Source organism: Canis lupus, chromosome 9, assembly GCF_003254725.2.
Source record: "Canis lupus dingo isolate Sandy chromosome 9, ASM325472v2, whole genome shotgun sequence".
NCBI lineage: Eukaryota > Metazoa > Chordata > Mammalia > Carnivora > Canidae > Canis > Canis lupus.
Genome location: NC_064251.1, coordinates 58,000,618 through 58,017,650, shown reverse-complemented (window position 1 = coordinate 58,017,650; position 17,033 = coordinate 58,000,618). Strand labels below are relative to the sequence as shown.

The window sequence follows — 17,033 nt, the reverse complement described above, 5'->3', positions numbered from 1 at the left end:
GAGCAGAGCCCGGAGAAGTCTGAAAAATAAGGCGGGGCTCTGAGGGGACCGCCTTGGCAAGTAAAATGATAGTTCCCACACGAAGGAAAGATGCAGGAACTATAACCCTATCCCATTGCCAGCAGAATTCCTACAGATTTGTGGCAGGGCTGTCTCTGCCAGCAGGAGTCCAATTTTATGTCCAAACAAATACAGCATGCAAATTGAACTACTTCCCCAAGAACAGCAAAGTCAGGTATTCGGGTCAGTTGGGGAAAAAAGAGAAATCCACCCCCCCTCTTCTCTTTCTTTAAAATCAGGGGTGGTATTAATACAGTAGCAGATTAGAGCTTTATTTGTTTAAACCTTGCAGATTCTGTAAGCATTCACAATCCTCTTGACTTGTAGTGCCTGATTGTAAAAAGAACAGTTGAATGAGCTCATTGTTTCCTGGGTTTTTTCTTTAATGTATTTTACAAACACTCTGGTGACAGGCCTGACACACTGATTTCTATGTACTCGCACTTCAGTTTGGGATTACAGCATTAATAACAGAGCTCCATGCATCATGCCATTTTTAAGCATGATCGTTATGATAAAGGGCATATACTTAATTACAGGCCTGCTTAATTACAGCTCTGTTGAAGCTCGTTTGTTTAGGAGAATGCTAATTGCACTACGGAGCCCACAGCACATCCTTGCTCTCATCTGCTATACGCTGCTCTGTGCCGTGGATCAGCGTTTTGTTAAAACTGCCACCAAAAAGAAAATTTTAAAAAAAGAGGAAAAAGTGTCCTAGTACTAAAAGGAAGCGTGCCTGGACATGGCTTTAGGTCCGAAAGGACACCACCATTTGTGGGCCAGGGGCCTCCTCTCTCTTGTCAGCAATTGCTGTCACCCTCACACCAGCCTCCTGGGAGCTCCATCTTCTCTCCATTTCACAGACGGGGTAGCTGAGGCTCAGGGTGGTGGGGCAGCCTGCCGGGCCACATGCCCATGCCTGCTGGTGGGAGGTAAGGCCCAGGCTGTTGAGCTGCCAGGCCTCCCAGGCCCTCCCACCACACCTACTGCAGCGCCCCTTCCCCCACTATCTGGACTCCTGGCTCCATCAAGCTACCAGACTGCTCTAAGCCTCGGCTTCCTTGAGTATAACCTGCAAGTGATCACGTTGAGGCTTAAGTGACTTGACACATGTCCATTATCTAGCACGCAGCCAGCAAATGTGGGTTTTCTGTCCTCTCTCTTTTGTAGAACTGGGCCTCGGGAACAGCTCTGTTACCTCCCAGATTTGGGGGTGGCCTTTGTCATGTCACACTGGGAGCTGAAGGACTTGGAGAGCGGACTGATGCGTGCCCCAGGAATGCCACCTTTGGTGCCAGTGAGGAAAGGACAGGCACTGTCCCTGCTTCTGGGTTATGACCATGGACTAGTCTGGCGGTGTCCATCTGGGATCCCCCATGTGAACCCCAGGGGGAGGGTAGGTAGGGAGATGAAAATCACTCTGTGATAGCAAGGACCCCTCACTCATGGCTCTTCCTCTGGCTCCCCCGCACACATCCCTCTGAGTAGAATCAGCAATATACTGAAGGCTAGAGCGAGTGTCACAATCTTGGAGCGCTAAAGAATAGTGAAGACAAAATACTGGCTTCAACCAGGGGAGAGAGAGAGGAAGGAAGTAAACGTGGCTCCCCCCATGAGAAGCCAGGATGGAGATGATTTATGAACACTCCTGCAGAACACATGAAAAATGTGTGCCATTGATTTTAAGAATTATGTTTGGCAAATCTCTAGATATTTTAAAATATAGAATGGCTTCCCAGATAAAGAGAGTAGAAAAGGATGTTTTGAAATTAGAAGGGGATTCAGCAGTCCCACAGATCACTTTCCACCCAACACACCAGATCCCTCCCTAGCACCCCAACACATGGCCTCTGCTGGGACCCTGCTTGGCCAGCTCTGCTCATCCTCCCTTTCGTCTTCCCCAGAGAAAGGAACCGTGCATCTAGCCCTCACCCTGTGGCAGCTATGAGAATATGGGCAGACATGTGATTACGCTTACCTTCGAGTCTTATTTGGACCAGGGCCCCCACCTGACTGCACTTCTCCATGTGCTGGTACGGTGCTGGGTTCTAGTGTGCCAGGCAGGGGGTGATGGTGAACAAAAATGGACAGGATGACCCCTTCCTGGAGCATCAGGCCTGATAGCTTCCTCCCATCTCCTGGGGACTTTAGATCCTCCACCATCCTGGGACTCCCTGTAGGCCACATGGGAGGACCCTCGAGAACTGGTCCCTGCACTGAACTGATACTCAAGCCCAGAGCAGACCAAGATGGCAGCTCCCTCATCTCACCCTGGGATTGTAGCACAGTCACGTACTGTGGCACTCCTCCCACTTCACGTAGGTCCGAATGGACACCACCATTTGTGGGCCAGGGGCCTCCCCTCTTTTGTGACAGCAGTCACTGTCATCTTCACACAGCCTCCTGTGTCTCTTTTCTAAGAGAACATGAAAAGGATCAGACTGTGTTCATCTTTCCATCATGAACCCTAAGAGAAAGCAGAAATTTATCCCAAAGTTCCCATCTCCCTCCCTTTACCAGGCAGCATCCTTTGAGGGTCAGACTGGATCTGAGTGGTCTTCCCCCCATTGCCTCTGCTGCTGAGCCCCATCAGCTGAGCCAGGCCAGCATAGCCCCAAAGGCCACCCTGAGGCCACTGCTGCCTCTCCTCACAGTCTTGAGGGTACTTTGTTCCCTCCCAAAGGGCTGCCTTTGGTGTGGGCCGGTGAGGATGTCGCTTCTGGTCTTCTATCTTCAGCCTCCTCAAGAAGTTGCTCTGTGAAGAAATTGCCTTTGACCCTACCCAAGGGCCAGAAGGCATGCCTTTGCCAAATACCTTGTTCATATGGGGGATTGGTCCTTGGCCCCCAACACACCTCCACCATTCTCCAGGTCTGGGAGTGAGGACTTCACCTGAGAAATGAGGTGGTGGAGGAAGGAACTGGAGGTGAGAGCAGCCAGGTGTCAGCATCAGGGGTAGGAGGGCATTCGGTGAAGCAGTTGCAAGCCCTTACATGCCAGGGAGGACCCCTATCTTGGGAATCCCTCTGTGTGGGGTTCTGGTGTAGCTGCCGGCCTTGGACTGAACAGGAGCCACCTCTGCCTCACTCCTGCTCTCACTGCTCCCCACGCCTCTCATTTCCAGGGGGTGGTTAGGCTGTGGAAGGTCACCCTACTTCCCCTTCAGAATACAAGTTCTCCGAACATCCACTGACATTCAGATGGAAGCACTGTCAGCAGCGAGGGGGAGTTCTTGACCTATCGTCTTTAACGCAGAAAGCCTAGTGAATGAGTGATCAGGGGTGCTCAGGTTGGGGGTGCATGCTGAAGATGCACTAGCTGAAAGCTACTCACCAAGCATTTGGTCAGGTGCTTCCTGAGCACAATACAGGGGTGTGCAAAGGGAGCTCTGCTGGGGCCCCTGCCATCTGTCTAGCAGGCAGAGAGACGTGGGAAAGGTGTGTGTGCAGATGTGTGTACGGAGAACAAAGAGTGACATGGCCCTGGCAGGTGACAGCGGTGGACTTGGGGGATTTAAAGGAGAGGCAAAGTAGGCATGGCTTCCAGCTCTTGACTCGGAATGGCCAGGAGCAGGGTGGCGCCTGACCCGTGAGTGAGAAGGCCCAGGGAAGAGCGGGTTTGGGGAGACAGTTGTGGCAGTTCTGACTGGACTATTCCAGTACACACCCACCTCCTGGCCTGTAGTTCTGATCAGAAGGAGCTGGTAGAAGGGACACCTGGAGGCTTCAGGAGGACATGATAATGCTCATCGAAACCTCATAAGGTCCTGGTCTGGAAGAGGCAGATTTGTTCTCAGAAATTCCATTTATACCCAATAGAAGGGCCAAGGGATTTGGAGTTCTGGCTTACTACCTGTGTGCCCGCAGCAGGCCCTGATCTGTGAAATGATGGCAGGTGCTGAGTGGTACATGCCCGCACGTCTCCATGGCACAGGAAGGGTCATGGGGTCAGGGGTCAGACCTCAGAGTACCGTGGCTATAGGCCTTGGCTCACACCCTGAGTTGGGCAGATGGTGGCAATCGCTGGAAAGGGAGCATGGCCTCTTCTTGGATCTCGGGTAGGACCCCATCCTGTCCCTATCTAGAAAGCTTGTGGTCTTTAAAGGGCCGTCTGTTCACGGATGGGTTTTCCCAGCCATCCATGAGGACACAGGTACACATGCCCCAGTGTCACTCATATGTCTGAACGTGTGACGTACTGTAAAAGATCACCATGTCCTCCCCTACTCTGTCCTTTCTGGAAAGGTGTCACACTTCCTGGCCCTGGGGGCCTGAAGATGGGAGAAGGCCCCGGCCAAGGGTGTCTCTGTCCGAGCCCAGGGCCAGGCCTTGGGCAGCAGCCTTCCAAAGAAAGGAGACTTCCAGGGCAGCAGCTGGGGCCGGCTGTGCTATTTCCTTTACTTCAGACTTACCAGAGGCGGCTTCATTTTCCCTTCCCTGAAATACATTATGAACAGTTCTTAAAATGAGCCATTTGGCTCATCTTGCTGATCAGAGTGGATTTGTCCCAAACACCTTCTCTTTGTCTTATTTTTCTCCTGCTTTCCTTTCTGTTTCTGCGATGCTTCTTTCTTAGGACTGAAAGAAACTGTCTGCCATTTGTATACCAGAGAAGCTCCCATCTTAGATGTTGGGGGAAGCAGAGAACATCACCTCCCAGGGAACCGAATCACCAGGCCTTCCCCCGGTCCTCCTAAGGCAGGACCCAGGATGGGCCAGAAGACTACCTCCCTCAGGGCTGTGGGAATGGAACTGCACCCTCCGCCCTGGTGTTTTCGTTCTCCAGGGACCCATTCCCATCTTCCTCCAGTGTCCTGTTAAAATGAGCAGACTGGCGCCTTGAGTTAGCTGCAAAACCTGGGACTAGGAGACGGAGAGTGAACCGTGGTGGCCGTGCTGCTGCCCCACCCACTTCTGGCTCACACACACCCCTTCTTACCAGCCCTGTCATCCTCCTCTTTTTGTTCCATCCCAGGACCCGGGGATCATGACCTGAGCCACCCAGGGGCCCCCCTACCATCCTCCTTTTAAACGTAACTTAAACTCACCAACACCCAGCCAGGATTCAAACCTAGTTTTTCTGACTCCAAAGTCACTCTCTTTTCCAACCTAGACCTTTCCTGTGGGACCAGCAGCCTGGGATACAGTGTCATTCCCAGCCAAGAGAATATCTATGACCGTGCTCCCTGCCCACCTCCCAGAGCACAGCTCTGTCCCGTCCCACCTCCCCACCTGCATGCACATCTGTCCTGCTGCCAGCCCCGATAGCTCCCACCCCTTACAGGTCAGAGGCCAGACTCCAGGGGGAGGCTCTAGACGCTTCTCTGCCCCCATGGCTCTGTGTGCACTTCTGTGTGGTGCTCAGGGGACATGCTAGGCATTGGCCTCCACCAGCAGGTGCATGTCCTGGGTGCAAGGGTGGTGCCTCTGCTCATGTCAACTTGTTACTGTCACCGTCCCCAGTCACTGAACATCACTGGTGTCTCAATGCCGTTTTCTCTCCTGTTCTTTTACAGCAATGGATGGTGTACCTTTTATGATTTCAGAGAAGTTTTCTTGCGTTCCAGAAAGTGTAAGTGTTATGCATGATGGCCCTCTCTTTCTGCCACCACCAGCCTGCGCTCCCTCTGCTCAGCACACCGGGCTCTCCTGGCGGCCCTCACACCCCTGCCCTCGTGTTGTCCCTGTGACAGGGCTTCTTCTCTGGTCCCTTCCAGCTAACGCTGCACACAGTAGGTGCTCAAGGAGCAACAGAAGAGCAGGGATAGGGACGGGGAGGGAGAGAGACACACTAGCAGACTCAGATTCGGCCATCCCAGAGCTGTTTTGTTTCCAATGTGACAGTAAATTGGGCTGAACTTCACTGGTTGTGAATGTTCTTGGCTTCCAAGTTCAACTTATGAATTTTTGTTGTTGTTTTTAACCATGACAACATCTCGCAGAAAGAAGGCTGCTTCATTTTTTTTTTCATTGTATTTGCTGGATTCTGTGATAACCGCACTCTTTGCTCTGGAGGGAGGCCTCTGAAAGGCAGGGCTGGCCTGCTAGTGAGCATGCCCACAGCGGTGGTTGCCCAGTCGCCTCAGGCCCACAGGGACCCCAGGACACGCGCCAGCCAGCCAGGGCCCCTGAGCTACCTGTGATGACACGGGGACTTGATGAGCTGGCTGGGCCTAAAGGCTAGAACCAGACCATGAGGGGTGCCCACCATCACAGTCTTGGGGGCTGTGGGCTGGTGCTGCAGACCCCACCTGGCACTCCAGGGACCCTCTCTCAGATGGCACCTGCCCCCACCTCCCCAGCGATTGAGGCCTGGTCCATGCTGGCTCAAAAGACTTGTTTCTGAGTGTTTTTTATCCTTTTTGCAGAAGTTTGTTTTGAGTAGCTAATACCCCGTGAGGGCCCCAGTTTGGGCACCAGCTAAAGAATCTTTTAGTGTATTTCTTGGATCTGGCTTAAAACCACCCGGCTTGCGATTTGACCTGCTCTGTAGTTTCCATTTCCATGAAATATAATAGGCCTCCTCTGAACCCTTCTGGTAAGCAGCTTAATCTTGAAAAATGCTCGTGACGTGACACGCGGAGCATGAGTAACTTCAGCCGATGCCACTTGGCCGTGTTGCCATGGTGACGCTGGCGCCTTTCCCGCCCCGCTCCCTCCGCTCCCCACCCCCCCAGAGGCTGTTCTGTCCTGCGCACCAGCTCCAATCGGGAAAGTTTAGTGGGGCAGTTAGAGCCTAATGATGCAACAGCTGGACCTCTGCTGGATCACGGGCAAGCAGCCCCATTCTCGCCACTCGGGCTGGCAGCAGGAGAGCCAAACTGTTTTGTGGCTACTGGCAGAGCAGCCCTGGGAGCTGAGTGCCTAATTTGGTGGCCCTGTCCCAAGATCGCCCTCGCAAATGTGCTGCTTGCTGCCCACCAGTGCCGACTCAGCAAGTGCTGGAGGCGGGCAGCTCAGGCCAAGTCTGGTGCTGGGTACCTCCACACGCTTCTCCCGTTCGACCTTCCCGGCAGCCAGGCCAGGAGAGAGAGCCCAGCCACACTGCTCTGAGCAAGAGAGGAAATGATGAGGTGATTTAACTCACAGCTGCCCTCTTTTGAATCCAGGCCCATGGACTGGGGAGCTGGCCTTTCTACCACACCTCGCAGGAAACCCCTGCTGGCTCAGCTCGGGCTGTAGCTCTGCCCCGACCTCTGGGCTGCGGTTCAGAACCACGAGCACCTGCGGGTTTTCCAGGACCCAGTTTCACCTGTTTATCCACAGCTGCCAGTTGCTGGCCTCTCTCAGGAATATAGAATGCTGAGGTGCCCAGAGAGGGCTCAGAGCAAGGGCCGGAAGGACAGGGTGCCCACTGCCCTCTTAACGTCTCACTGTGCATCCAGCCCAGGCCTCTCTTGGCCTCCAGCTGACTTTTTACCACGGGTATTTCATTTCTCCTGCTGTCTGTGGAAAAGCCAGCATTTGCAGAGAAGGCTCCCATCGTCATGAAATCATAGAAACACCCATTAAAATGCAGTGATACCATTTTTCACCACCATTGAGTTCTCAAATGATAATTGATGGGCAGTTTTTTCGTTCACCTTGCATTTTCAAAGACCTAGAATTCCCTCCTAGAATTCCTTAGACCCATTCTACCATACAGATGCAGCAGTCAGGATGGCTTGTGGCGAAGTCTTGTGCTCTTCTGTCCCTGCAGCTGCAGAAAGAGCAAGGCAGGGAGAAAGGAAAGACAGAGGTTATCAGTAGTGACTGTCACTGTCTCTCAGGAGGGCTGTGACCCTCCTGGGTGCTGCCACTGACAGATGACTCAGCAGGCGTCCCCAACAGAAGGGACCAGCCCTGCTATCAGCCAGCTTCTCTGGAATGTATGCTCATGTTGCTTGTAATCACTACAGACTTGCACTGGTGGGTTTCCGTTGAAAGAGGGCAGAGAAAATGCTAGATCACATAGGGTGGTTTGAGGTGTCACAATTGTTTTGCATAAAAGCAAATGTGAAATAGCATTTTCCAGCCCTTTAAAAGAATGACTTGATCCGTATTTGCAGATGCAGCCCTTTGATCTCTTGGGAATCACCATCAAATCTCTGGCAGAAATTGAAAAAGAGGTAAGCAAGCTGCCCAGAGTTGGGGCAGGCGGGGCCTGGGCCTGCTTGCTCACCATGGGGTCTCCGGTCCCCCCTGTAGGGCTCTGTCCCAGGAATGGGGAGGACCTAGCTGTGGGGTGCCCCTCTGAGGAAAACACTTCCATGTCACTCAAATTTATGCCTGAGAAAAAGAAACTCACTTTTAATGTGTCTATTGCTTCAAGATACTTATGACCAACACCTCCTTGTGTTATCTGAAAACCAGGTTTTAACATGCCCCTGTTTTTAAAAGGTGGCAATTGGGGGCTGGGCATGAAATCTCCTTTCCCTCCCTTCTCTGCTTTATTATTTGCCACCAGTAGGAGTTTGGGGACGCGTCCGAGGAACCTCTTCACAATTTAGAGCCAGGATCAGGATTCGTTCCGTTGTACCCGATAAGCCAGACCCCATTTGGCAGCCTGGTTCAACATAGCTGGGATGTTTTCCTAATAAAACAGAAAGAAACCCAAGACTGGAGTACATGTGACAACTCTGAGGAACAAGAGCTGAGAGATTGGGACAAAACTGGAGGTCAGACCCATCCATGTCTTGCCTGTTTCATAAGACAGCATTAGCATCTGTGTGCTGTCTTTCATGTATAGACGGCTGTTAAGCAGTCACATGCTTGCAACTGGCTCTCCTCTGAGAGGAACATTTGTCTCAAAGATGGAAATGGTAGAACCATTTCAATATTCTCAGTTCCTCTGGGTTTTCTCCTTTATACCCAGCCAGCAGAAGCAGGTTGCATTATTGAAAGATGGCTGAAATCAAGGAAAATTGAATCAATGTAGTACAACAAATTTCTAAACCTGTCATAGCAAAAAACAAGACAAAAAAGTCCCCCTTTGTCTTTGATTTCAGCAAATCATAAAAACCAACCTGATTGTCATCTGTAGGTTTCAGGGGTGGGGGATGTGGGGGAAAGAGTGGCCGGCTCCTACATTAGAGATCCTTATGCCCATGGAGCTCTGTGTCAGCCCTTCTCCAAAGCAAGGCAGCCATAGATGGTTCTACAGACAACCTTCACGTGGGGTCCTAGGTGGGGTGGCGTATGTGTAGAAGGCCTTTGAGAGTGGCGTATTGCAGCTGCAGGGGTAAAGCCAGGGGCACAGCCTATGGCCCCTTTCGGATGGACAGGGTCATATGGACTGATGTCCAACTCAGCTCCATGCTGACTAGGGGCAAATCGTCCTCTCTGTGTTTAAAGCTAGGATAATAGGAGAATGTATCTCCTAGGTTTTCAGGAACAGTATGTGAATATATGTAACCACAGGTGCCCAGCATCGCGGGTTGATGATTGTGAGGTAGCGTGTGCTGGACCAAGCAGACAGCTGTCTGGATGTTGTGCTTTCTCTTATCTGCCATCTGTCCATGTTTTATTTTAGCACCTGCTATGTGCTCACCTTCAGCTGGGGGCTCTCCCTACATTTCCACAGGTTCCCGCTGGCCGAGTGGGTACCATTCCTCCCCATCTCATGGGGCAGAAATTGAGACTCTAGAGGCGAAAGGTCTTGCCCAAGACAAGATTGAGACCTGTGGTCACACTCCAAACCCTGCCCCTTATGCCTGGAAGCCCGTGGTTCCGTATCCCTCCAAGGGGCTGATGGAGACAACCGTGCTGGGAAGGCTGGTCCACCTGACATAGGCTGGGCCTTTGAGTTCCTGGGATGGGGCAAAGTAGGTGAGGCCTGTGTCAGGCTCAGCGCTGGCTGCAGAAGCCACTAGAAACTGACATTCTCATGCTGAGATCTGAAATGCCATTCAAACGTGCAATTCTTTAGAATGTGTTGTCTTGATGTCCGGCACTCTGAGAGAGCCTGGCAGGGTACAGATGGATTCTGGACTTGGCCACCCATGCTTGGGTCTCAGCAGAACCACTTAACTGCTCTGAACCTCTGTTTTCCCTTCTGTAAATCAGGAGAGTAATGAAAATACTGCCCGCACGGCACTTATGAAGTTTGACTGAGATGGTCGTGTAGAGGGCCCGGGACAGGGTCTGCCGTGCTGCTGCTCAGGGACTGCCAGCCGTGGCCACCGCCTCGGTCGTGATCACCATTATTACTGTCCTGCAGGAAGGGGGGGCAAGTGAGCGCACATCTGACCTAGGTCAGCCTGGCTGGCCACTCGGCCACTGGAGGCCAAGCAGTGACATCCCTGATGACCATGCCTCACTTTACTTCTTGTTTCAATGATGGCTAAAAACACAGGTCTTGTTCTCTGTTGAAGGAAATTAAAGTGGAGTTAAAAAGTCAGGGAACAGAGAAGGTTAGAAACGTTAACTAGGCTGTAAAACCATCCCAGATACCACCACAGTCGAGGATGCCGCGGTTCCTCATTTAATCTGAGGATTTAGAAGTTGCTGGCCCCTGCCATCGGCGTGCATTTCATGGTGATTAGTATGTTGATATCACGCTCTGGTGAACGGACTGCTGCTTCGGCAACAATGGCAGAGAATTTTCTCCATAAATAAACATGAAGTTCCTCCTTTTCGCTGCTGATCTCTACATTGCTCATGAGCCGGAGGCCAAGGAGAAGCCGGACCCACCATCCCCCAGGCCCCAGCTCTCAGCTCCAAGGGTTGGGCCTGAGTAGCTGGATGTCCCTTGGGTCAGGATGATTTTGCTCCTTTCCATCTCCAGCAAGTCTGGTTGCCCTGGGGGCGGGGCGGGGGGAGATGGGTGGTGGTGAAGGGGATCTAGGCGAAGGCCTTTCCTTTGCTCACTGTGTATTATTTTGTCATATTTTACACTATTAAACCAAACCCCTTCCCCACAAAAAGGCAGAAGACTGCCTCTGGGTTCAGGGGCAGACATAAGACCAGAACCGCATCTCTCTGCCCATCCTGAACACCTCCTGGGTCTCTGAGATTCCTGAGCAGCAGGGAGAGGCCAGCGTCCACGGAGGCTGCGTTGTGCTAGGCAGGTGCTTCCCTCCCCCCACCCTGCATGCACCCTGTGTGGAGAAGTGATACTGCCCTGGTTTACGGCAGAGACCTGGGCTCAGGTGGTCCCATCCATGGAGGAAGTTGAAGTGCATGCTGCTGATGCCTGCCAGCACGTTGCTCTGTCTGCCCAGAACTGGGTAGTTTTGCTTTCCTGCCAACTTTACTGACCATGCTCTGCCTGGGGGATGATTCTGAATTTAAGCCTGTGCCCCATCACCCAGTGTACTCCATGAACGAACCCCGTGCCCCTGCCAGCCTTGAGTTTGGTGGTTAGGGATCAAAGGGAACATGCCAGTTTAAGAAGGGGCCACCCCACAGCAGGGCCCCACAGTGCACCTCAGCCTGCCACACCCAAGAATTGCCCAAGTAAAGATGGAGAGAAACAAAGTATCACCCTAGGTGTGGGTGGGCAGTACACCTCCAGGCCCCCCAAAATCAGGCAAGCTTCAGAAAAAGCATGACCCTGGGCCCTGCCAGTAGGAAGACAGGACGAGGCCGCTGGCAGTGTGGACCAGAGCCACCTGCCACGTTGATGGGCACATACTGGGTGCTCACAGGGATGTTTACGGACCATGTGGACGATGGAGGCAGCAGGGTAGGTAGAGGACACACCTTGAGCCTGGGCGCCTGAAGTAGCACACCAAATCTGCCGCATAAGTTCAACTCCAGGCAGGTGCCCTGGCTCCCTGCTCCACAGGCCTGATGGCCCCAACCCCTCGTGGAGCACTCCTCCTGGCAGCTGCTGCCCCTGCCTTCACGGCAATCCCCCCAGAAGCTATGGCGTGTGGCACTTGGTTAAGTTTCTTGAAAGACCCCCAAGGAAAGTCCTGTTTTAAGGTTGTGATCAACATCTCTCTGCCTGCCATTGAGCAGATTGCAGAGGGAATAGATTCTTGACAAACGTGAAACCTCTCACAACTGAGAAATACTCTAGGGTGTGGGGGTTGAAAATAAGCAAAGCTGTGGCTAATAAAGAAATTCCCCCCCTTGAATGCTGTCACTCTCGTGGCGATGGCAGCCTCCTTCCGGCCCGGCCTGCCCTCCCGCAGCCCTTGTCCGTGCCACCCGCGTCCGTCCGGGCTCGGAGCAGGGCCTCTGCCGCAAAAACGTGCCCGAGGTGTGAGAAAGTGAGTTTCCTCACCTCCCCTGGGCCTCGGGAGTGATGGGGAGGCTCTCTGGCCCCTGCCCTTCCCCCACAGCCTGGTGGTGACCCCGGGGACCGTGTCCCGGTGAAACCCTCATTGCCTCCCCACTGCCCAAACAAAAGGTTCTCTCCGTCCAAGAGTCAGGAAAAGTGTAATTTTGCAGCCGACCCCTGTGATGAAGCGCCTTCCCTCGGAGTGAGGAGATGGGCATATAAATATTCTCCGTCTCTGCTGCTCTTGATTTCCCTTGTAAGCAGTTGCCCCGTTTCTCCCTCTGATGAATTCCCCGTCACAGCCAGGGTGGGAGCCCCCCACTCCACAGCCCAGGCTGCAGCTGCTAAAATCATTCCGGTGTCCCTGTGCCCTTTGCCACGACTGTTTCTCCCTCCTCCCCGCCCACCGCCCCACCTGCCCCGTCTCACCGTCCCTGTCCCTCATCTCAAGGAATAATGGCCAAGAGACAGCGGCCTTGATTGTGGATCTCACGCCGCATGCACCTAGCACCCTGCAAGCTGTTAACACCCAGAGCCAACGATGCCTGTGATGAAGCGGCCCCAGCCTCCTAGCGCCTTCCCCTTCCATCTCGGGACAAAGCCATCTCCCCACCTGCCGCGGCCTCCCCCAGGAAACCACATGCTCGCCCTGCCTTCTGTGGGTGCCACGCTGAAAGCTCAGCCTGGCAGGGGGAGCATCATTAGCCCACCGTGCTTTCTGGTAGGACACAGCCTCCATTTTCACCCGACTTTAAAGCTGAAAGACACGGGAGAGTCTAATTAGTAAAGGGACGATCTAATATTAATCACTCCCTTAAAATTGACAAGGGAGGCAGTTCATTTAACCACTTAATTGCTACAGGTTTTTATGGGCTGCTGTTTGCAGACATATTTAATGAAGAAGTTATAAATCTAAGAGAGCTTAAAATTTTAATTTTATACCTAAATATTTTCCTTGTTCTCATGTTTGTAGTCAATCCTCAAGAGTGTAGTCACGTGGAATGTTCTTTAAATGAACATATTTGCTAACTGGCGTGATTTCAGTTTTTAAAACATTGGTTCCAGCAATTAGGCATTTTTCTCAGTTCCCAAATGACTAGAGAAATTCGTCTTGATTATAATTGCTCTTAGCCACGCATATCTAATTTGTGTCTTTTTAAGTGTTAATTAGTAAACAGTTTGAGCTGACATCTTTATGTGTTTGTGTGTTGAAAAATGGGGCTTATTGCTTATTTAGCTTGGGGCCGATTCCACTAGCATTTACGTCACGACATTGAGGTGAAATTAATGGAAACACATTTGGCAGTGCAAGGTAAAAAAAAAAAATTCAAATTCAACTTTTGGACAAGCACTTTGCAGGGGCTTCTGGGCCCCTTCAGATGCAGGAGATGAGAGTAGACTTGGGACCTGCATATGCGGGAAGAAAGTGAAGCGGAAGATTTTTGTATCAGTAATGAAGTGGCAGAGTCCCAACCTTATAAAAGCAGAATGTTCATGTCCCAGCACAATTGTTCATTCTTTCTACTTCTGGAAAGCTTTCATTGTGCTTATTAACGTTAAAGAATTTTGTGGAGGGAGAGGTCGCAAAATTCGTGGTCCCTTTGCACCATCTAGTGGTCAGGCCTCACACTGCAACGGGAATCGGCAGCCTTCTCTCCGCCCAGGTTGACCGTTTTCACCACCTAGAATCCTTTTTATTCTTCAGTCAGGAAGCGGATACGTCTGGGGAAAGACACTTGCCTAATTTATCTATTAAATAAACGTTGGCTAAAATATCGATGTTAACCTATCATGCGCCCCTCTTTTATATTGCGCAGAGGCACCGAGCTGCCACCGCAATCCTTACACACTCGGTGGAGATCATCCCCGCCCCAAACAAAGAAACCTAATGACTTAGTCTCAGGGATGCCCTTTCTGAAGGCCCAGGAGGAGTGTAAGGTTTCTCTTGAAATATGGGCTGTGGCCTGGGGACCAGCACTGCAGGACCCCTCAGGAGTATGACCACAGACAAGATTAGTTCCCTCCCCTGTAAATCGTAGCGGGTCTCTCGGGCAGTTTTATCATCTGAACCAGCTGCCCTGCCCATCAGAATCGGCTATTTAAAATTTAGCGTTTTCCCCTTGAGTTCGAAGGTTGCACGTGTTTATCAGACTTCAGATGTCGCTGAAACATGTGAAGAGTGGACACCTGCACACGTGTAGGCGTTAGCTGGCTCTTGCCGTGCTGTTCACTTCCACAACCTTCTGCAGCATGTCGCACGGACCTGCCTCATTCTTTTTAATGACTACACGTACTTCCCTTTTATGATTATGCCAGAATTTATATAAGCAGTCCACTATTGATTGACTTTTGAGTTGTTTCCAATGATTTGCTATTACACAGCCGCAGTAGATTTCCTTGTACACGTGTCTTTGCTCCCCGGGGTCTGTCTTTAGAAGAATATATATGACCCATTTTGGGTTCTGCCTTCCAAAAAGGGCGCGGACACTGAGACCTCCCCGCTGCCCCCCATAGTGTACGAGGGGCCCTGGCTTCCCACGTTCTCGCTGTGGCCCGAGCATCACCAGCATCTGAAGGTGAACATTCTTTCGTATGATTATCAACCACATGTATTTATTTTGTAAATCTCTTCTGTTTGGGCCCTTTGCCATGTTTTTTTTTTTTTTTCCGTTGGCATAGTTCATGATTTTTTTCATGTTTTTTTAAGAATGCTTTATGGTCTTTATAACAACGTTCTCCCCGTCGCAGGCTAAAGAACACTTTAACCAGTGGCTTTTATTCCTGTTAATGATGTGTCCTGCTATACAATTGTTTTCATTTTTTCATGGACTCCTTTGTCTTTACGTTTTAACATTTTATTTATTTGGGGCTTTGTGTCAGAAGTTCGTACAAATAATCAGTCCCGTTTTCTTATATTCTTTCATATTTTAATATATTAATATTCTTTTCAACTACTTAATCCATCTGAAGGTAGAAGCCTTATTTTCTCCTAGAGCATTAGCCAGTTTTCTTAACACTGATTACTTTCTTCAGTGAACTTCAAGTGCCGTCTTTACCATATTGTTCTCTTATGTAAGCGGATCCGTGGACATTTCTCTTGACTCTGTTCTTCTCTGCTCTTTTTATATTATTGCCACACTGTTTGGAATCCTATAGCTTTATAATAAGCTTTAATATACAACAGAGTTCTTTCTTTATAACCCCCAGTTTTTCTAATTATATTCACATGATTATTCCTCCAGCTTCACTTTAGAACCTTTTTTTGGAAGAGGGTTCCAAAAGCTCTGTTCTAGATGGGTTTTTTTTTTTTTAAGATTTTATTTATTTATTTATTTGAAAGTGAGTGAGCAAGAGAGCACAAGCAGGGGGGCATGAAGAGGGAGAAGCAGACTCCCCGCTGAGCAGGGAGCCTGACACAGGTTCAATCCGAGGACCCTGGGATCATGACCTGAGCCGAAGGCAGATGCTTAACTGACTGAGCCACCCAGGCGTCCCCACTAGGTGTTTACTGTAACTGCAGTGACTACATAGGTTAACAGAGGAGCTGTTGTGTCATTTAGGTGAAGAGTCTCCATCTGGAGGTTTGTTCTGTCACTGAGCAGGGTAGACTGAGTAATTATATATCAAGTGATTTTATATCAAGCTCTTCACCTATTTCTGTTACTGTTTTTCTGGTGTTTTTCTCAGTTGCTTTGCTTTGGTGTCCCTGGCAGGCAGTTATGTCATCTCCAAACCCTGACGGGGCCTCCTATCTGGAGTCTGTCCCTTCTCCCACTGCCTCTGCCCGCCACCTTGCCTGGCGCTTTCCAGCCACAGAGCCTCCTTGTCTTACCTGTGCATTACTAGAAGTTTCTAATTTCAACATTAACCCATAATACCGTGTCTTGGGTTGTTATATATAGACCTCTCTCTCTCTTTATCCTGCAAAAGAATTAGCCATCCGTTTCTATTTTTCTAAATGTTTTTTATCAGGAATGGATGGTGGCTTTTGATAAATGCCTTTTAATCATCTATTGAGATGATCATATATTTTCTCCATGGGCCTATTAATATGCTAGATTATATTAAGACTTCCTAATTCTGAGAGTCTCCAAGCCCCCCACTGCCCCTTTGGTTCTGCAGGCAGCAGTGTCCCCCCAGCAGCAGCATCACCCCAGTGGCGGCCACCCCCCAGCCTGCTCCCACAGCAGCCCAGGGCATTCATAATAGAAATGAGAGAAGCAGGCTGAGCAGGTGGAAATAAAGCCGAGGCAGAGGTGATGTTTGGCGGCAGAATCACCTGCCCTGGTTGCCATCATGAGTCATACACTCACTCCCACAGACCGAAGTCAAGATAAATAAATACGTGGTCCTCCACAAGTTCTTCATGAAAGGATTTTTCCCTCCTCATGTTTTGGGAACTCTCACCCCAAGTTTTAAAGTAATACCTCCCCAAGCTAAACTCTTAGAAGGCTGCCTCTCACATAGGGAAAAAGCATAAGGATGAAAAAGAATAAGGAAGCACGCTTTCCCAGAGCGACCACGCTCCTCGTTCTCCAGCGCCAGAAAGTGGTGGTGGTTCCCATATTTCCTACAGAGAGGCTCAGAGAGGGAAAATACACATATCCATTTTTTGGGGGGGGAGGGGTAATATTCAGGTGAGCTCTAAAATGCTGACCCAATGAAGGGGAAGCCCCCACGGCTGCTTGGAGACATGGGGATGGCAGCCATGCCCACAGCAGAGCAGGCCAGCTGGGGGCACAGTGAGGGAGAGGCCAAGGACAACA

The 17,033-nt window shown here is 50.8% G+C and overlaps 1 protein-coding gene across 6 annotated transcripts in view; it reads left to right on the top strand.

The window, feature by feature from the left end:
* The window catches only part of MVB12B (multivesicular body subunit 12B), a 187,080-nt gene that overhangs the window by 156,860 nt on the left and 13,187 nt on the right, over window positions 1-17,033 (top strand). For 3 of the 6 annotated variants that reach the window (XM_025475166.3, XM_025475165.3, XM_035720531.2), the window contains 3 exons: window positions 5,576-5,631; window positions 8,108-8,167; window positions 8,509-9,545. In XM_025475166.3, the coding sequence (XP_025330951.1) occupies window positions 5,576-5,631; window positions 8,108-8,167; window positions 8,509-8,760 (368 nt within the window). In that variant the 3' untranslated portion in view covers window positions 8,761-9,545. Of the gene's footprint in view, window positions 1-5,575; window positions 5,632-8,107; window positions 8,168-8,508; window positions 9,546-17,033 lie in introns of those variants that run through there. The other 3 variants (XM_025475167.3, XM_035720532.2, XM_025475170.2) reach the window with 2 other exon arrangements.